This window comes from Phaenicophaeus curvirostris, chromosome 3 (genome assembly GCF_032191515.1).
Source record: "Phaenicophaeus curvirostris isolate KB17595 chromosome 3, BPBGC_Pcur_1.0, whole genome shotgun sequence".
Lineage (NCBI taxonomy): Eukaryota > Metazoa > Chordata > Aves > Cuculiformes > Cuculidae > Phaenicophaeus > Phaenicophaeus curvirostris.
The window spans coordinates 45,863,575-45,885,716 of NC_091394.1; the positions used below are offsets into that span (position 1 = coordinate 45,863,575).

Sequence of the window (22,142 nt, forward strand, 5' to 3'; positions counted from 1 at the left end):
TCTGCAGATGACACTAAGCCTGGCAGTAATGTCAATCTGCTGGAAGGTAGGGAGGCTCTCCAAAGGGATCTGAACAGGCTGGGCTGAGATCAATGGCATGAGGTTTAACAAGGCCAAATGCCAAGCCCTGCACTTGGGACACAACAACCCTATGCAGTGCTACAGACTAGGAGAAGGCTGGCTGGAAAGCTGCCTGGAGGAGAAGGACCTGGGGGTGTTGGTTGACAGCCGACTGAACATGAGCCAGGAGTGTGCCCAGGTGGCCAAGAAGGCCAATGGCATCTTGGCTTGCATCAGAAATGGTGTGACCAGCAGGTCCAGGGAGGTTATTCTCCCTCTGTACTCAGCACTGGTGAGACTGCTCCTTGAATACTGTGTTCAGGATGTTGAGGCTCTGGAGTGTATCCAGAGAACAGCAATGAAGCTGGTGAAGGGGCTGGAGAAGAAGTCTTGTGAGGAGCAGCTGAGGGAGCTGGGGTTGTTTAGCCTTGAGAAGAGGAGGCTGAGGGGTGACCTTATTGCTCTCTACAACTATCTGAAAGGAGGTTGTAGAGAGGAGGGAGTGGGGCTCTTCTCCCAAGTGACAGGGGACAGGACAAGGGGGAATGGCCTCAAGCTGCACCAGGGGAGGTTCAGACTAGATATCAGAAAGAAATTTTTCACAGAAAGGGTTATTGGGCACTGGAACAGGCTGCCCAGGGAGGTGGTTGATTCACCATCCCTGGAGGTATTTAAAAGACAGGTAGATGAGGTGCTCAGGGACATGGTTTAGTGGCAGATAGGAATGGTTGGACTCAATGATCCAAGAGGTCTTTTCCAACCTAGTGATTCTATGATTCTAGGATTTCATTTCCTTTCTCATAAGCAACTCGGTATACATCCAAAATACACAGTAATACTATCACGTCCATTCAATATTATGTGGCAGATAGCATCTCTTGCTTAACTTGACTCTGCCTCCACAAGCATTTCTTGGGGGTTCTCCTGCTGCAGCTAGTTACAGAACTATTTTCTTTTTGTAGACTGTCTCAGCCCACCTGAGACACAGTGATATAAGGGCCTATTTATACCACCTACTGCAGGTCACTGCATTAGAAGTTGGTCTCTCTAGACTCATTATGCAAGCACTGCAGCAAAGACCTCCAGAGGTGGTGATTTAGAAGCATTCAAATAGGCTCTGTTTCTGAATAATTTCTCTAGAACAACTGTCCTTCTCTCTGTCAAGTCCACATGGTTCACTTACGAGGAAACCTAGGCAGATCTGTGTCTGGACAAGCACCTAGACTAGGTGCTGAAGTTAGGCAGTGCAAACACACACTACATACTTCTTCCAAAGGTCCTGCAAATGTTCAGACTATTAGTACTGTTTATTCTTCTATGCTGTTCCATGTACCCAGGGTTATACATGATTTCTAAACTCCAGCAGTATCATTAAATGATCCCTCCTTAAAGATCATCATTCATTTTTATGCTCACAAAACTTCTGACATGCTGTGACTGTTGCTTCATGGTCATCTGTCTGGCTGGTAGAAACACATAAGCTTCCCATCTTAAACTTAGATTTTGAAGGAACAATCAGAGAAGGGATTATCTCCTACGTACACACAGAAAAATTACCCCTTAAGTGTGACAACACCAGTGTGTAAATAATAATATAATTTTACCAAAACTGACGTATTTTCTGCCCCCATGTGTATGTTCAGTGTCTCTTGCCACAATGTTTTGCTATCTCATTATGCCAGATTTATGGGTCATTCACCAAAGCCTGCTATCATCTCCTCAAGTTATCAGTCTTTATCAAGCTTTGCATTTTTAAATAAAATATACAGGCTAATTTTTTTTCCCTTAGAATCTGTCTAACATTAAGAGGGTAAGTCAGAATAGCAGCCACTGTTATTATGGAATAATTAAGCATCTGTATTGTCCACTCCTACAACACCCGGAACCTGATATCAAGGTACTAATGCAATCACAGGTACTCTTCCACTAAGCTGCCAGGAGCACTTTGGGAGCAGTTAGAGCCGAGTATTTGTTAAAGGTGTCATTTTCCATTAGCCAGACACCGATTACAGGATGGAAGGTCTACAGAAGGCTAGTTGAGAAAATGCATTAAATCTGACAGTTTTCTCAAAAAAAGATAATATCTTCCTTCACTTTTAACTTCTTAATTAGAGAAAAGGAATGTAAGCCTGATGTGAGCATGAGGCTGGTGGTCATTCTTATCCAGTTCTGAAGAGAAGTTAACACAGTGCACAATTATGTTGTCAACACTTACATGCAATGATATTCCCATATCTATTTTTCATTCTGTTCTCGTCTTTCTTAGCTGAATCCCACGGTGCAGACTGTCCTTCAAAGAAACTCTAAAAAAGGAAAGAAAGTGACATTAAGAAAAGCACACAGCAACAGTTACCTTACAGATAAACCCAGGAGAAAGGCAAACAGCACTTCAGGGTATTGTTGTTAAAGTGTCATTCCTTGATTCTTTTATTGAGCAAAAATATGAGTCTCCTGTTTAAATGGTATTTATGCATAGCTCCACATGTTATCTAAAATTTGACATGAGATTATCTGTGTAACAGTAAGAACTATTTGCACATTGAGTGCTATCAAACCTTTCCAAGGTTGCATGCTTGTAAGAGTCCTTAATTTATGCTATCCAGATTCTTCACATAGTTCTCATACACATACATTAAATTAAAGGAGCTTCATCATCAGTGTTGGAGTTGCTCCAGTGTTCGAGTGCAGAATTACACACTGTACTAACAAGTTTTATTTTTGACATATCCACAAGTTTCAGTTACTTCTTGGCAGATGACCCCTTGGATATAAACACATACAGGCATTTAAAAAATATGGATTCAACTAGCATGTATGCAGTTTATTTTTTTTTAAACACAATTTAGGATACCACCAAGAAGATTATTTTGTCTGAGGAAAAAGAAAAGTGGATTTGTAAAAGATGTAATCTAATATTCAACAAACCTCTATGCTGTAGTTAATAAATTTAATTTAAATAAGAAAAAGAAAGTTGAAGGTGCTAAAAATATATTTCCATGTTAACAAAACACACAAATTGCCAAAATGGCAGCAAGCAAGTTGTTATGTCCTATCTGTCCTGTGCATTCTGTGGTCTAAAAAAGCGTTTGCACAATTTCTTAATTCATGCACTGTAAGTCATATAATGTAGATTAATTTTATAATTCTGTATGGAAATACTAAACTTATGTTAAAAATATTTAATTGACAAAGAAATCAGTGGAATTCAATCAGGACAATGGCTGGTCTTAACACATTTTGATCTTTTACTGGAATGATCAGCAAATTAAATCATTTGATTCAAGAGGGACATGAATGTACATGATTTTCTTTTCTAGTAGCGTATGACGAAGATGGCTGAGTGCCAAACTAACATGTAAAAGACCTCAGGAAGTTTGTATGTCTCAAAAGTTCTTGACACATTCTGAGTGGCTCAAAATAAATAATGCCCATTAGATGGCCTACCATCAGTGTCCTTTGCCCTCACACTTAAAATGCACTATTGTTCAAATCCCAGTGATTTCTATTAGTAAAGATGCTTGATCTCTTGCTGAAGTCAAAGGAACACAGAGTCAAAAATGAGGTTTTTTTTTCAATAAATTCACTAGAGTGTTGGTTTCCAATTTACGTCATGGAAACTCCTGGGAATATATGGATTATTTCTAAGTCTGTAAAGGATAAGTAGAGAAAAACAGAAGCCTTGTCAAAAGGCTTCAGCTTGTTTGTCCTTCACCTAACCACACCACCTTAGAAATTTTTTAAAGATTTGCAAATTTAAATTACTAAAATCAACTAACATAAGTAAGTTTCTCCTTAATCATGGCATCCCATCATTGGGTAGCAGTTGGAGAAATACAGATTCCTGTGAGGACAGAGAAGCAGAACACTGGAAATCCGAAAATGATTTACAGCTTTGTGTCGGTCTGCAAAAAAGGCATCAATCATTATCTGATTATGCATCTGCCAATGGCATCTAAAGCAAGCAAGTTCTCCCACTCAGAGCACTATCAAGTCAGACTGGATAGAATATACTTCCATAACAAGCCAGATTGAAATGCATATGGAATTGCTCTCCATAGGCAAAAACCTATGTCTCAATTTCTTGCAAAGTTCACCCTTACTCCCAGACAACACTGGATGATGACCAGTTAAACAGTTAAAGGCAAAACATAAATGGAAATGTTCAGCAACAAAGCTTCAAAGGCAGAATGAATTAATTTTCCCATCTAAAACTTGACCTAGTCTCTTCCTCAGGATTTTGTGTTTCAGGCAGCTAGATAGACAACAGAGAATTCTACTTTTCTTACGGTCCTTCTGTTAGAGACTAGTTCACAGAATTGATTCAGAAGACTTTACCCAGCAAGTGTTTTTTGGTTTAATTCAGTAAGCATTACACGTGCTGTTACAGAGGAAGAGTCCTGCTGATACAGCTTCCAAGCCCACACCTCTGAATATGGAGGACCCAAACACACACCTAGGGACTTCTCGCTTCTCTTTGTCCCACTAATGAACTTTTTTCAAAATTGCTTTAAACTGAATGATTAAAGCAAATTTCTGGAGACATCTGGGAAAGGTTTGCATGGTACTGAATTCAGGGAAGATATACAATAGGCAATGTACTGGTTTGGGCAGCTTGTCTGCTTCTCATCTGCTAATGTACAGGTTCTATTTTACTTACCTGTTTAGAATTTCTGAAAACATTGATAAATTTAATGAGCCTTACAGCTAAAATTTCTTCTAATAATATATCTGCAAGATAGATAATTCTATTCTTTGGAATACATATATACGAAATCTCACACAACAACAAAAAACAGTAGGCAGATTTACGTTTCCAGCTATTGCATATTGACTGCACTTTCTGTATTAAAAATGTAGTATAGAAAAAGAAATCGAGATAGATACTGTTACGTGAGTTTTTATCAATAAATTAGCGAATAAAATAAAACCTGTCACATAGGGAAAATAGACATAATTTATGTACATCCATTTTTGTTTTTAATTAATTTTGGGATATATGCAGGTATTTCAGTAAGAAGTGTACAGAAAAGATAATTTGAAGGAAGAGGTATTACAGCTCAAAAGTGTAAAAAGAAACAGGTATTGTAAAAAACAGCTGGAGTGTCATTTCCTAAATTCCCCATGTGCAGCCATTACACAAATCGCAACAGAACAATAATCCACCATGAATTATAAAGAGAAATCCCATTTGTCCCACAAGCAAAGAAGAGAGCAGATTACTCATAACAGATGATCCGTCAAGATCTTTCCTTACTTCTGAGAAATACATGTTTCATTACAGAATTTTTTCATGTCTTTCCTGACATATCATTCTCAAGGGAGACTGCTTCACAGCAACCCACATACTACCTTAGTGGCTATTCATTCTAATTCATCCTTAAAAGTTTCTTAAAAACGTGGACTATTAGGAAGAAATATGCCCCCAAACAGCTTCGTTCCATGAAATGTCTGGCAAAGGCAATGGAGAACTGAAAATGAGTGGAAATTTCTAAAATAATTTAAAATAAGTATTTCTTTAACTCAAATCACACAAAACCTTGGTTACTAAACCTCCATGAAACACTTCTCAATCCAGCTGTTGTTACAGCAGACATTTCAGAGTGCCATGTCAACTCCCCGTTATTAGAAAATACTTCAATAATCAAGATAAACGAGTTTCTGAAAAAATATGAATTGTACAGAACAGAGAACTGGTCAGTGATGCAGCAGCAGAATCACCTTAGGATGAACTTTTGCTTGCTTTAACTCGATGCTCCAGTGGTTTCCATTAAAAATTAAATATTTGCCAAAGGCTAATTCACTGTGACCCTCAGAGTAGAAATTAACTGCAATATCTCAAACGACAGATTTTAAAATTATTCCCTTTCCTCATAAGACCAGAAAATATTGGAAGGGACCTATATAAAAGTAAAGTTTGAAGAGTCTGGAATGGTGAGAATAGGGTGAGATACAGCATACAATTTGTAGCTCTGTTGATTGTCATTTTTGGCAGCACTACTTCTATCCAGGATTTTCATGCTTTCAATTAAGGATAGCAAAAATAATGCATCTTTGTAAGCACTTTAACATCTACAAATGTAAAGTGTTGAGTGGAATTACTATGTTTATTATTAGTCCAAAGCCAAGCAGCAACTTTTTAAAAAATGTTTCATAGTTGCTAGGTGACAACAGTGCAGTCTCCTACAATGTCATTTACAAAATGCAAGCTCTTATAATTAAAGAAATGAGAAGTTAAGGACATTGTAAATCCTGCTCTGCCTGCTTAATAAGCAAGAATATTATTCACAAGTACAAAGAAATTTATATTTCACCTTGTAACAATCTTAAGTTTGATCCATGGATTTTAGTTGAAATGTATGACTACTTATTATGTCTGATTTTCCTGACTGACCCTAAGTTTCTCCACTAATAACATCTATTTTTCTATTGCTACTTCTAGATCATCTGATTAAGTCATACTTTAGCAAAATGAGCAATTTGATCTATTGAGCTGTAAGTGCCTGTGGATTTGTTTTTAAGCTACATGTAGAGCGTTATGCATACCGTCTACTTCAGGCCAGACCAGAGAACTAACAGAGGTACTAATGGAGGTCCTTGTCTAAATTCAATTACCTATAGAAGAAACATACATTTCTACCAGAGGTCCTTTAAGTTGCAGCTAAATTAGGTCCCTAAAATGTCCTGAATTGCATACTGAAGATGTAACACTATTTTAACCTAAAAATATCACCCTGTACTACTGCTGTATCCACCTTAAATATGGAGATTATAGATGGAAAAAAATGCTTCCATTAAACTTTGAGCTAAGATCCTAGCATGACATTACACCCTTCTTTGTATTTACAAACCCTAGGAAATACACATTTTATTTTAAGCAAGTCCATAAATGTTTGGAAGACAAAGACCTTCAGTCTCACTTAATGAATAGTGCAAGATTTATGTGAACAGTAGATCCGTCCATTTATTTGTTTCCCAGTATTCAGAATCTGCAAAATATCTGGCATGTAAGGATGCTGTTGTTACTCAACAGCATTAACTGGTTTTTTTAACAGAAAATTGAAGTAATCACATTGAATTTGTTGATAACTGAGTATTCAGATTGTTAAGGAATTAAGAAGGAGGAGTCATACATAGTTATGTTAAACAAATCTGCAGCAAGGTCCAAACTCTGAAACAATATTTTTAATCTTCTAGTTACTTTGAAGAAAGATTTTATCATTGAAAATGCATCACCTGCAAGTAATAGATCACCCCAATTGTTTGTGAGCAGAAGTAAATGATTTCACTGATAGTAACCCACGGTATGCAAACAGCTCTTCATAGTTCAGTCATTGCTTTGGTCACTGAAAGCATTTGTGGATGATGGCATGCCACTAGAGAATGTATTTACTATCAGCTTTTCCTTCTCTGTCAGATTCAATCACCGAGAATTATGTCTAGTTTTCAAATAATGGAATTTAAAAAAAAAAAAAATACTATACCTGCCCTTGAAAACTGTTTGTTGCAAGACACAGTGTGAAAATCTATCTAATCAATGTAAACTGCCTTCAGCAGTTATAAAACACTTACCAGTGTGCTATTGTAGTCTAGGCCTGAATGTGGAAGGAAAAAAAAACAAACCCAATCAAAAAAAGATCGTTGAAAATGGAATATATTGATATTATTGCCAGAGCTCGCTCATTCTGCCTGGAATTTTCTGGAAGAAATGGGTTATTAGTTTACTTACTGTTTTTTGACTATGAGTTAAAAGGTGCAGATCAGACACACAGTTACAGTCCGACATAGAACAACTTGCTAATATTGTTCCCGATGCTCCTTTATGTGGTTGTCTCCCTCCTTTCATAAAGGCTTGCATAGCCAGAGGTAGGAAACAGTATTTTCCTTGTCAGGTGCATGCTGGTTAGTTTACATTACACATGACAAGAAGAGGAGGAAAGCAAAAGACCTTCTGATCTTTTGAGACACTAAACATCATAGTCACTGCCTACATTAAATGTCAAAATGGAAAGGGAACTGCTACCTCCTCCACTGACTTAACTGCAGCATGACTTACCAGTGGGATTTTTTTAAAAAAAGGACTAAAACCACGTTGCAAGGCAAAATCTGGTACTAATTATGTCACTGTATTGGTGTGCTCACTTCTCAGTGGCAATATGCTTTCAATTACTTTCTTTTCTAGTACATTGTGTTTTTAAAGTCACAGGCTTTGGGACTCTCTGGACAGCTGGCCAGTCTAGTCAAGAATAAAGAAAAGATATTAAAATGATTGAACTGCTTTGCTATAGTATCTTCAATTGCAGAGGTATTTGTACCAGTAAGCAAGAGTTAGCCTCAGTTGACAACAGCATTAACAAATGCACGTGAAATGTAGTTAACACTATAGTATTAGAGAGTAGCTCAGATTAAGAATGGAGAAGTAACTTAAGTGAAAGTGACCTGTCAGTCACTGTGCAAGTTGTGAAGGTGTTCTACACTTTCAGAAACAGCAGATCGTTGAGTGCCGGTCATGGTGGAGGCCAGTTTCTAGGTGCCAAGCACATTTGAACATGATAATCAAGAATTAGGTATTCTTTTCTACCCAGTCCTATACCTGACTGTGTCCTGGGTTGCTCAGGGAGATGACCCAGGGGACAAGGGAGGAGGCTGCTCGAGAAACACATTAGGACAACATATGGCAGGGCTGGAATCACCATGCAGAATCACGCAGCTTCTCTCCTGGACCATGACCTTTCTTCTGGGAAACGGTGAGGTTGTGCCATTTGTAAAATTGCATATATCTGTGATTGAAATATTTTGGTAGCTGAGTACATTTAGCCTCCAATGACCAATTGTCATTTAGACTTAAACCATGACAATACTGCAAAAGAAAGTGTCATGGAGTACTTCCATAATAACTAAAAAAAATTACTTTCCATATATTTTTAAACTAACATATGTGATCTGTTGATGTAATTTCTTATCTTGCAATCTAATACTGCAACACTTGATGTAAGATTCAACAGCAGGAATAGAAATCTTTATATATTCTGCAGAGTGGTCTAAGAATTTGATAGACAGCCTAGTTTCTATAGGCTTTCAAAGCCATTTCCATTTTACCTACTTTTAAAAAATCCATTGCTTTAATCCCTTTAAAATTCTTTAAGACTTCCATATAAGGAAAGATTTCAGAAATATGGTGAAATGCGAATTAGCAAGAGGACTGCAATAGAACATAAAATTAAAGTTCTAATTTAGAAACTTATTCCCTGGTATACTAGATAACAATAACTTAACCTCATTAATCTTCCTGATTTATCTCCAGCAGAAAAATATAGTATGTTGATGGGATTGTATGATCCTTTTTTCTATAGAAAGGACCATCGGGGTACAATACACACATTTGCAAGGTAACTAATGTTCAAGGTATATTATTTTTAACCTGTGTGTGAAGAAATTAAAGTTTGTCTCAAGAAGTGCTTATTTCCTCTCATGAAAAATAGATTTCCTGGTTTTGGAGGATTTAACAAATAGCTTTTATGTACAGTAGGTAGGATTTTCATATATCGTTATTCCTTCCCCACTCCTTTAAAAACAACATGTAATTAAAAGTTTTGTTCACAACTATCATACCTTGTACATTTTCAAGAAGACACTGAAATTGAGCAACACTCATGACTGTAATGTCTGTAAACATAAAGTGAATGAACACATTCTACACTGAATACCAACCACTTCTACGCTTTGATAAGAATCCTCTTCTGGGGGAATACAGAAAGACATTGATCACCACATAGGCACTATCCATCCTTTTGTGAGCAAAATAATCCGCTTCATTATTCAGTAACTGTGCTATCTTGTTGCTTCCTCCCTATATTGTTCCAAAGGATGTAATTACATGTCTTAATTGCACACTAAACCAGTAAAAGATGGTGCAGTGTTATTTATTTCTTAATGAGAATTCCTACTTATCAAGACACCAGTATTTACAGAAAAGGGGCAGGACTCAAGGTTACATATAGTGCATTGAATGTGTAGATAAAGGTTGTAAGATGAATTCTAAGTTAACTTTTTTATACCATCTTCAGAAAGGTAGCATGTAAATACCTCAAATTACATAGACAGAAGGAAAATATTCAGCCTGATCACTAAGACATGGTTTGAAAGAGGCTAATAAGGACAGGTAAATCTTAAGGTACTGGGTGAAGGCAGAGACACCAACTCTGAGCTAATGCAGGTATCCAAGGTACCATGACAACCATCTAACTATGACTTAAAAGAGAAGTTAACAACACTATTCTTGCTATTCTTTTTATTATTATTACTGACAATGATATGCCACTTTTGTCATCATCTTTGAAAACTTACTTCACTTTCCTGTATTAAAGGATAAAGTATCCAAAGTAGCTATTGGCTGCCACATTATCAGTGCAATAATTCCTCTTCCAGTCCCACAGTGGTAATTTCTGCTGCTATTTAGTTGCAGTTGTTTTACAAGTAGCCACAATAAGGACCCCTAGAACTTTCAGAGTAAGCTAGTCGCAATATTAGTGTTCATGGTGCTTTGATTTTTTGCACCAGAGATCTGCGCCATCTGCTAAGACTCCTTGAGACTTCCTGTTGAGTCACCTTTGTAGAAGAATTGAAATGACAACCTGTTTCACCTAGCAGTGGTTTCTTCCAAACCCTCTTTCTTCCTTGGTTGCAACTCTGCTTCTCATTTCTCTTCCCTCTTTAAATAAGGATCTCTGTATGCCTGTGCATCGCTACTCCATTACAATCTGGAAAACTGTCTCTTTTTGGATTTTGTTTTCAATTTTTAATCAAGAAACTCTTTTTCAAGTGCCTTCCTGACAAGTAAAACTTTCCTTCCACAATACTACTTAGAACTCAGAAATAGATCACCCTTTGATTTTCTGTTGAATTTAGAAAGTTCACGCAGGTGGATTCTACAAAGTGTTTCAGATACTGTAGAGTTTTGAGAATGTTATTTTGGATCTTTTTGCACACTTAAAATTTTGATTTGAAAAACTAATAGAAGCTTTAAATATTTCTTCCGAGTCTAGCCCATTTTTCTTCCTAAAGATTAGCACGAAGATATTTCATTTACTTTACAAATAATAAAAGCTTGCCCCAGGGTATGGTTTTAAAGAGCTAATGAAATGTTATTAAAGCATAGCATAAAGATACAATGGGCTATGAAAAAAAGCAGGCAAAGGCTACAGATTTTTTTCTTCCTACAGTAAAGCAAAGAGTTTGCAATTGGTTTAACATATAACAAAAAAAAAGTAAACTGTATAATGGAATGAAGATGAAAAATACACAGCCAGATGGGGGGGCAGAAGACAAAAAAATTTTTTTTGCCCCCAGAAGAAAAACAAGTGTGCATAGTAAGCTTTGTGTTGTTGTGTCATTGTTTTCTGTTCATTTGTTGTTTGCTGTGAGTGATGAGAGCTACTCCACTCATTGCCTACATGTGCTATGTAATCCACAAAGCAAGGCATAACAATTCCAAGAAACTCTTTTTGAAGTAAGTGGGAAATACTTAATGGAAGCTACTACAGAATACTTACTTTCCATAACTTGCCTGACACTGTAGTCTGGGACATTACTACTTGAGCAATGATATTACTTGAAGAAGTACTACTTATCTAATACCTTTGCATTCCTGCCATCTGCTTGCTGAAGATCATTTCTAATGAAAGGTGATCAATATTGATCTGCTGGACACACACACTAATAAGAAAGATGACATTTCTAGCTAATCCAATAATATTTTTGCCTGATTTTATCTGAATAAATCACTATAATTGAGACAGTGTGTTGAGCACACAGCTCACAAGAACTGCCTGAATCTTTCAACTTATCAGCTGGCCCTAGTATAGAAAACCTGGTAACATCCTGAAATCCCTTGTAAAGACAAGCTGTTTCTGATTTAGAAACATACAGTCACTGGAAGAAGCGTAATATTGTCCCCATTTTTAAAAAGGGTAGAAAAGATGACCCTGGAAACTACCAACCTGTCAGCCTCACCTCTGAAGCCTGGAATAATCATGGAACAGATCCTCCTAGAGAAATGCTAAAGCATGTGGAGGACATGGAGGTGATTAATGGCAGCCAGCACAGCTTTACCAGGGGCAAATCTTGTATAATCAACATAGTGGCTTTCTGTGATGGGGTAACTGCAGCAGTGGACATGGGTAAATCAATGGATATGATCTATCTGGACTTCTGTAAAGCCTTTGACACGTTCCCCCACAACATCCTTCTCTCTAAATTGGAGAGATATGGATTGGATGGGTGGACGGTTCAGTGGATAAGAAACTGGTTGGGTGGTCGTATTCAGAGAGTAGTGGTCAATGGCTTGGAGTCCAGATGGAGATCCGTGACAAGTGGTGTCCCTCAGGGGTCGGTACTGGGACTGGTGCTGTTTAATATCTTCATCAAGGATATTGACAGAGAGATTCAGTGCACACTCAGCAAGTTTGCATATGACACCAAGCTGAGCGGTGCAATTGCCACAGTGAAAGGATGGGATGTCATCCAGAGGGACCTGGACAGGCTGGAGAAGTGGGCCTGTGAGAACCTCAAGAGTTTCAACAAGGCCAAGTGCAAGGTCCTACACCTGGCTCAGAGCAATCCCTGATTTCAATACAGGATGGGGGATGATGTGATTGAGAGCTGCCCTGCAGAGGACTTGAGGGTGCCGACTGATGAGAAGCTCGACATGAGCCAGCAATGCATGCTCACAGCTCAGAAGACCTACCGTATCCTGGCCTGCATCAAAAGAAGTGTGGCCAGCAGGTTGAGGGAAGTGGTTCTACCCCTCTGTTCCTCTCTTGTGAGACCCCACCTGCAGTATTGTGTCCAGTTCTGGAATCCTCAACATAAGAAGGGTATGGAACTGTTGGAATGGGTCCAGAGGAGGGCTACAAAGATGATCAGAGGGCTGGAGTGCCTGCCATACGAGGACAGGCTGAGAGAGTTGGGCTTGTTCAGCCTGGAGAAGAGAAGGTGCCAAGGAGATCTTAGAGCGACCTTCCACTACCTGAAAGGGGCCTACAAGAAAGCCGGAGAGGGACTGTTTACAAAGGCTTGTGGTGATAGAACTAGGGGCAATGGGTATAAATTGGAGAGGGCAAGATTTAGACTAGACATAAGGAAGAATTTCTTCACCATGAGAGTGGTGAGGCCCTGGCACAGGTTGCCAAGGGAAGTTTTGGCTGCCTCATGCCTGGAGATGTTCAAGGCCAGGTTGGATGGGGCCTGGGGCACCTTGATCTAGTGGGATGTGTCCCTGCTCATGGCAGGGGGGTTGGAACTAGATGATCTTTAAGGTCCCTTCAAGCCCAAACTATTCTATGATTCTGTTCTGTGATTCTAATTTGGAAAGACTTTGAACATAATAAAATTTCCTGGAGTCACAGAAAAGAGCACGTGGAGAAGAGAAACAAAAGCAAACAATTGTTGAATTTAAAAAGTGGACAAAATCCCTTCTGTCTTCCTCCAAGTTGCAATGTACACACAGATATCTAATCTTTCAGAAGTGGTAAAGCACCCCTCAGATTCTGCTCACTAAGTAAGCCTCAAGGGTTTTCATGAGTGTATCTAGGCCGCTCTGGTTAACATAGTTTGGATAGAAGAGAAGAAAGAAACAAAGCTCACATAATAACATTTTAATTCTGCTACAGGGTGACACTGCCATCATATTAAACTACAAGATAAAAGGCAGAGCACACAGGTGTGCTCAAATGGAACACAAATATTTTGCACACTGTTGTTTTTCCCAGTGGATAAGATAGTACTTTTCAAGGGAAGTGAGAGTAGTAGGGTAGGCTAAAATAGATAAGGCTCTGATTGCAGTGGCCTTTCAAGAAAAGGATAGCCTTTTATTATGCCACTTCATTATATTTTTTGATCTTCATAGGAAACTGGTGCCTCAATGTCTGCTTGTTTGCGAATACACTATTTGCAACATATATAAAGATAATTATTCATTGCTTTAGATTTGACTTTTAGCCTAGCATTTTCCTTGTTCTGAAGAAAAAAAGATCTCTTTCTATTTAAAGCCATGTGTTTACTTACTGCTTTTCCTGGCTGGCATCCAGTCCCTGCCCTATCATTTGCTACACTGCTCTGCTCTGGGCAAAGCACTAATGGGTGACAGCAGAGCTGCTGAGGACTTCCACAGGGGTGGGAGAACCTTCTACTTCACTATTCAAAACTCCTAGTTCTGTCTTTTTAATGTTTTGTTTTCCCAGACATCCCTCTGCAGGATCTCACTCTATAATTGCTTCCTCCCAATCATCTTCCCTTTGGACAGCTACACACTTACTGGAAAGGAGTCAGGGGGTAAATACTTTAAAAAAAATACAGTTGGTCCTAGACAATTCCACACCTCTCTGAGGAACTATTGAAAGAATATTTAAGAGCATACAAAGATAATCAGCATAAAAATAGTAGTAGAATAATGGGATTGACAATGATGACAAGCGTGGCTGTCGACTGTTAACCTAATAATTTTTAGCACGCTCACTGCATACTGACAGACAGCAGTGATTCAATACATCCTCAATACTACTTGTTAGAAGGTAAGGTATCTGGTTATGTACACTAATGAACAGCAGCAGCTCATCAACCTGACTTGTCCTGTTTTAATGTTTGAAATGTCTGTACAGCACTTTCTAATTCCAAGAGGGGTTTACCCTGCAGCAACTTACTAACCAGGCTTAAAACCAGACACTTTATTCAAGTACATAACACATGAGATCACAGGTTACTCAAACGACCCAAACTCAGCAAATGGATAAAGTGAAGTGGAAGTACTCTGTGTTAACAATGAGGGAGGGGTAAAAAGGGGTTGCTACCCCTTAAGACTGTCATTTGAGGAACACTTCTGCATCATTAAGCTAACATCAGATATGCAGTACTAGTATTTTGTCAATGGAGAAGCACCAACATACCATACACAAGTGACAGTTTCACCATGGCACATATCCACAGAAGCTTATTGGTGGACATTTGGATTGTCCAACTCTATTTCCATGTAATGAGGTAGCATATTCCTGATGCCTAAGAAAGAACTTTCTAAGAGATTTGAGAAGTCTTCTAAACTTGTATCGACCTTGTGCAGTACAACGGAGAGCTCTGAATGTCCCAGTTCAAATGTCCCTTCTTCCTTATAATTTATCAGTCACATGGCAGACACTCAAAGAACATACTCTGCAAGTGAAATAAGTATTGGACTAACTAACAGAAAATAAATCAGTCTCCAGCAATAAAGATGGAAACGGAAATTTGAGTGCTATCAGTTACTTATTGGGCAGATACTTGATAAGACTCTTCTACTCTAGTTTGGTAGTGTTTTACACTTGCTATGTACAAGTAGCAGCACAATTTAGCAAAATAACAAATGCAATATGCACAGAAAACAGACTCCAGGAAAAAAAAGGAAAAAAAGGAATAAAAATGTCATTGTTAGACAGGACAGTCTTTTTTCTAAAGGACAGCATGGAGAAGACATGAAGGTGAGTTGTTTATGGTGTAAAAGAGCTAACTGAATAGTTATAAAGTCCATGTAATACAAATAGAATATGAAATAAGAAACTTAACAAACAAACAAAGGGTTAGTCACAGAGAAAAACTAGTCCAAAATATTGTTTACCTTCATGACTATAAGAAGAGAAAAGGAGTAATCATAGTTCTGCCCTTATATCACACCCATGACATTATTCTGTGAAATTTTCCTGATGTGCAGGATCTTTGCAAACATGTCACCTAGCTACTCTTTTGTTCAGATTCTTATCTTGCTGAGTACCAAAACAATACTTCAGTAATGAAGATTGAGGTTTAATGACTTGATGCATAATTTTGTTTTTTGCAATTTGCTTCTTCCTCTTCTCTTTTGCATAAACTGAGCAAAATACAGCAATTTGTCAGCTCTCCATGGACATTTCAAGATTTATATACATTGCAGCTCTACATTTTTATCCTACATTTCCTTTCATTAGAACACTGCACTCAAGCTAGATTAATTGAAGCAAACCAATATTGCAAAAGCCCTGTTGAATAGCAGCAGATGCCTTTATTCTCTGCATCCCTCATAAAACAAAACTTTTTAAAATTTGAGTCTCTATATAAATATTTTCCTTACAAGATAATACAAAGATTCTAGGCATCTGTCTCTCATTAGGCCAATTACTAGCTGTTTAAAATAATCAAATAAAGTCTATATTTATCAGATCTCTTATTAATAAAAGTATTGTTCGACTCTATGTGCCAAGTTCTGCCAAGAGAACCAAGATAAAGCATTGAAAACTGAGCTAGATGGACAAGCGTGATTTGGCACTGTAGTGTTCCAGTCCTGAAACCTGGTGGAAGTTCCAACTTTAGGACAAACATCCTCTTAAACAGCAGGGGAAGACTTACTGCTATGAGATTCAGAGATGCCAGCTCAGTAGCGACTAGACTATCAGCTGGAGTACTAGGGATGATATGTACTAGGGAGTTTACAGATAGAGCACCAGGGATGTCAATACTGGGTGGAATCCTGTTTAACCTCTTCATTAATGACCTGGATGATGGGGGCAGTGCAGCTTCACCAGTTATCAAATCATTTAGAACGGAAAAGTCTTTTACGATCACCAAGTCCAACTGTTACGCTAACACTGCCAGTCCACCACTAAACCATATTCCTAAGTTCCCCATCTACACATCTTCAAATAGCTCCAGGGGTGGTGACTCAACCACTTCCCTGAGCAGCCTGGTCGAGTGCTTCACCACTCTTTCAGTGAAGGAATTTTCCTACTATCCTATCTAAACCTTCCCTGGTGCAACTTGAGGCTGTTTCCTCTCATCCTATCACTTGTTACTTGGGAGAAGTGACTGACACCCATCTTACTACAACCTCCTTTCACGCAGTTGTAGAGAGCAGTAAGGTCTCCTCTGAGCCTCCTTTTCTCCAGACTAAATAGCCCCAGCTCCCTCAGCTGAAGAGAAGAAAATGTCTCCATTTCTTTTAATGCTAGATACAGGAGTCATTGGAATGCAAATTGGGGTACTGAAATTTCACCTGACAGCTCAATGTCTGGGATATCTTCCTGATACCAGCAATTTGCTGTACAAGGGACATAGTATTTTTTAAAATTAGGCTTCAGCTCAAATTGCACTGAACCTAGAAAACTCCTGGAATTACTGAACATAATTTACAAGAAAAGAATCGTCTTCTAAAACAAAATAGGCTCCTGGGACACTGGGATGGTAAAAACCAGTCAAGTTAGTAGAAGACAGTAAGATACTAAAAGACAGCAAAAGTGATTCAGGCACAGTGAATCTCAAACTCTAGTTTTGATCCCACACTTGCAGTATCGCCCTACTAACAACATTCAAGGTTCCAGCAGAAAACTTTCAGTAGCTGTAAACTGTGTGGATTTAATGCAAATCTGTCAATGTAAAGTGATGGTACCATGACCCACCCTGACACCCTACCTAGCCCTAAGTCAACCTCTGTAACCTGAATCTCAGTTCCATAAGAACATATTTAAAAGTCTATCTGAGACAATACCCTCAAAAAGTATGGTTTGTTTTTTTTTTCATATTAGGTAGCTGAATTTGGAAGTTATCATTCTTGGTAACTTCACTGAAGTCATAATATCTGGCATTTAAACTTGCCATATAATTTAAAATACCAATACTTTATTTGACACCAGATCAAACTTGAATTTTGGTATAAAACAAGATAACTGTTCTGTTTTTGATTAGATGCTGAAACTCTTCCAGGAGTGGGCAAAACTGTATGATGAATGAAGTATTTCATTGCTTTATGCACATGAATTTTCAGCTTTTTAAAATGTGGTGTGTTTTAATGGCATTAGAAGTAGTACTTTCTATGGTGTGTTTCTTTTTTCTTCTTTTTTCTCCATGGAAGTACATAGGAAAGCAACTTTTTTTTACTTTTTCTGTATTATTGTATAACTTAGCTTGAGCACTCCAACACACTGCTCCCCCATGCTAAAAGATTCACATGGATACCCCTATTCAAATCTTTCATGACACCCCCCAAAAAATTACACTACTATTAAACTTCTAGAATAGTCAGTCAGGTTTCCAGGATCTCTGATATTTGCTGTTCTGCAAAACTGTGTAAACAGGACACAAACAGGTGACCTATTCCTCCTGCAATCCCAGAGAAGCAGAATCACTACCCTATCATAACTCCTTCCCACAGCTATTCTCACACTCTGGCCACCCTAATCAGCACATCTTCTCCACCGTATTTCTGGGGACAAAAGAAGTGGCTTCTAGCTGAAAGCAGTAAAGCAGGTACGTAGACTGCTCCCTGGTCCTTACTCTTCCTCTGTTAGGGAGGAGGACCCCTACCCTTTGTCTTTCCTGCTGTGCTCAGGAGAAGAAGGTGGCAATGGCAGAACCTGGATGATAGGTTCAGGGTAGATCTGGGCTGGACGAAGTAGGGAAAGACAGAAATTGTATCATACCTTATATATTGTTCAGCATCCCCTCCACTGAAGATAGAATCACTGTTCCACACTATCTCCATGCTTTCAAATGCTTCTGCAATTGCTATAGGACTATGTATGTTTTCACCTTACCCTCCTGCAGCAGTCAGTAGATGATTAGTGGCGTCCCCACATTTAGGAGAGGATGTAGCAAAAGATAAAGCTTCACCTGTGGGGAAGGTTCCTGGTATTGGAGGGAGAACTTCTGGGGAATATTAAGTAAGTATAAGCTGACCTCAGTGTCAGTGTGTTGCTAGACAAAAGTTTAGCAGTTCCACTCATTTCTTGGCCCTTGGAACTGAGCTGTTTTAAAAAGATCCAACCTGATCCCCTATAAGGTATTTAAGGCAATTCCACTGTAGCATTCTTGAGGTAAAAGAAAACATACGCCTTGTTACGTCAACAAGAAAGACATTTGCCTCCAAACTAGGGTGTTCTACCCCGGCAATGCTTAAAAATCGATAGATGGCAGAATCATGGTGTTTGGAAAAATGTCACCGAAAATAACAAACACACAGTCTCAGTAACAAGAAATAAAAAGCAGTCCACAACACAAGTTAAACTTTATAGAAACCTTAAATGCTGCAGATAATATAGCCTTTCTTAGATTTCTTTGTGTGCAAGAGATACATGTGCTTAGTAAACATCAGTAAAATAAACACAAATGGTGTGCAAAGAATTGACAAATGGAGGAAAAATATGTCAATCTCTAACCAGATCTACAATTAAACATATATAAAGTATGGGCAATTCATGTGATTTTCCTTGAATTAAAACGTTTTTGTATGTTCTAGCTACTGTCGGTTCTATAGACTTGATTCACAATGTAACTATCAAAACGTAAAATTCAAGCTGGTGATGTTGTAAAAGAAGAGGCAATTAAAAAGTCAGTGTTAAAACTGAAACATTTATAAAACCACTAGGAAAGCAGTAAGACATGAAATTTGCTTAGATTTGAAACATCTTCCCCAGTGCAAAACCAAAGAAATGCTTTGCTGTTGTTTGGAAGCTCAGCCTGTTTGATTTCAAAATTCATACAAGTGTCCTCCTTTTGCTCTTCAAAAGGCAAAAAGTGGTTTACTGGCCACAGGAGAAGTTTAATTACACTACCTCTATGTACTGTAAGTAATAGGACTCCCTTGAAAGGGCCTAATTAATGTAAACAAGGTTTTTTGCAGAATAAAGCACTGCTCAGAATGAAGGCTAAAGGATTAGGCTTTAGCATAGCAGCTACGTGCACTTTAAATTAAAAAAAAAATCTACAACTGAATTTCTTTTCTTTTTTTTTTCCTTTCCCTTTACAGCACCATCATCCTGCATTTCACAGTCCAGCAGCAGGACAGTGGACCAGGAGAACAGGTACAAAAGTAAAAAAACTAGAAAACACTGGGGATGCTAGCTAAATTAAAGAGCTTTTTGTGTTCTTTTTAAATTGAAGTGATGTTAGTTCTATGAAACTGACTACCAATGTGTAAAAAGAAATATTCCATATCACATTGTTTACTTTGTAGATAGAGGAGCACTAAATTATTTTCTTCTTCCTTGTGTGTGTTAACCACACAAACCAGAGCTCTGTACAACCCATTATTTTTTCTACAACAGTACTAGTAGCAGATGTTTACAAAAAAGTATGAAGAATAGAGCAAATAGAGAGTGAATCTTTGCCCAGCTTACCCTTTTAGCTTCTAGCAATCAATGGCTTTCCTGAGCAATCTCTTCCTCAGACAGAGATTGCACACAGCCATTGTGTTTAATAATGAATTTGTCTAGCCCATTTTTGAACCCATCTATAATTTTGGCTTCACGGCATCTTGAGGCAATGAGCTCCACGATGTAATTATGTGCTGTGCGAAAAATATTTCCTTTTGTTCACTTTAAACCTGCTGCTTAATAGCTTTGTTGGGTGCTCCTGATTCCCTGTATTATAAGGAATAATGAATAATTGTTGTTAGCATTGCAGAAGTAACACTGATCTCTGGCACAGCTCAGAATATCCTAAGGGAGTGTTACAACAGCCAGACTTGAGTGATATTTCAGTATCCTGGAAACAAGGTAGAGTGTTGGTACTGGAGCTGATAAAGTGGCTCTGTGCCACTTGAAGGATTTCCTTACTCATAGAATCCTTACACAGTTTATTGTGTCAGCCTTACAGAAGCTGTGCACGGCAGTGTTACACAGAGTATAAAAGCTGGACCTGGAAGTATGAATGGGTGAATGAGCAAAACTACAAACAGAAAATGCAGAGTTTTACTGTAGTTATTTGTCCAACTTGACCAGAGACACCAATGACAAACAGAAACAGGCACAGATAAAAATCGAGGCTAAGCAAAGAAAAGCCCAGCTGATATCATGGCCTAATGCACAGGAAAATGTTCTGAAATATTCTTCAGGCAGACAACACATTGAAGCGTTCTGGCAATGAATAATGCTTGACAGCACTTGGAAGAGCAATACTGGTATCAAGAAAGACTGAATAACTGTTATATGCAGCCTTTCTCAAGATTAAAAACATATGTCTCAATTTGACAGTCATGCTTAGATTCAAAGGATCTTGGAAGGACATGACAATCTAAAAAGAGCTTTGCAGTACAAGCTTTTCCCCATCTATTTAAGTCATCTCATTTCTTTCCTAACTATTCATGTGGGGTTGGAGGTGGCTGCTTTTACTGTTCTTTCCTCAGTAGAGGATATGGGATCTGACCAACCTTTTTAACAATTTTATGTCATACTGGAATTTTGTCGTTTTGTATTCATTCTTGACAAGGAAAAGTGCAGATATTGCTCACTTGTAGGTATTTACTATAAACAATCTGAATGGTAGTGTCTTCTCATGTCAAAACTCTAAGCTTGGTGCTACAGCCAAGTATTTAAGCATCAAAGGTAAAGTACTCCTGTTACCTTGCCCAGACTAATTACATGCTAAAGCTTTATGCTTACTTCAGGAACCAATACTACACTGCAAGGAAGCTTCCACCATCACAGAGCAAGCACCAGGAGGCATTCTATTTAGAAGGGAATCCTGTCAATGTTTGGGTAGGACAGAGACAAAAATCCACAATTTTGCTAAAAAGAGCTCATACCCCCTTTGCTCTGGGCTACCTTTCTTGGCAGAAGGCAGCCACAGCTATGTATGCTTCTGAACAACCCCAGTCTGTGCATCAAGGAAGGTACTCACTTCTTGTGTCTCCATTTGGTGTGTTGTATAAGAGTCTGTCTCTTGGAGATTCGGACCTCTCTCTTGCAGACGTAAGACCTTCTTCAAGAGCAGTTATTGTTGCACAGGCAAGCACCTTGAAACTAGATGGGTAATAACTGAGCTCCACTGATAGATGTATTTTAACCGTATATAAAGATGTTATCTGTCTTTTCCACAGACAAAGCAGAGCATTATCAGTCATGAATCTTTTGAAGATCTTAAGGGGAAGGAACTGCACTATTTTGGTGGACAGATATTCATGCTTTGTCGCCATTACATAAGCATGTCTAAATTATTAAGTGTCTGATGCCCCTGATGTTTCTTCCATTTAAGTGAATAGTAAAATTTAAATCAGGAAAGAATGTATATTAAAAGCAACTTTAAAAGAGTCCCTT

At 38.3% G+C, this 22,142-nt stretch overlaps 1 protein-coding gene across 13 annotated transcripts in view; it reads right to left on the reverse strand.

Annotated features, from left to right (window-relative positions):
- The window catches only part of PTPRM (protein tyrosine phosphatase receptor type M), a 481,970-nt gene that overhangs the window by 58,291 nt on the left and 401,537 nt on the right, over positions 1-22,142 (reverse strand). For all 13 annotated transcript variants that reach the window (XM_069853870.1, XM_069853869.1, XM_069853866.1 and 10 more), the window contains one exon: positions 2,276-2,363. In XM_069853870.1, the coding sequence (XP_069709971.1) occupies positions 2,276-2,363 (88 nt within the window). The remainder of the gene's footprint in view (positions 1-2,275; positions 2,364-22,142) is intronic.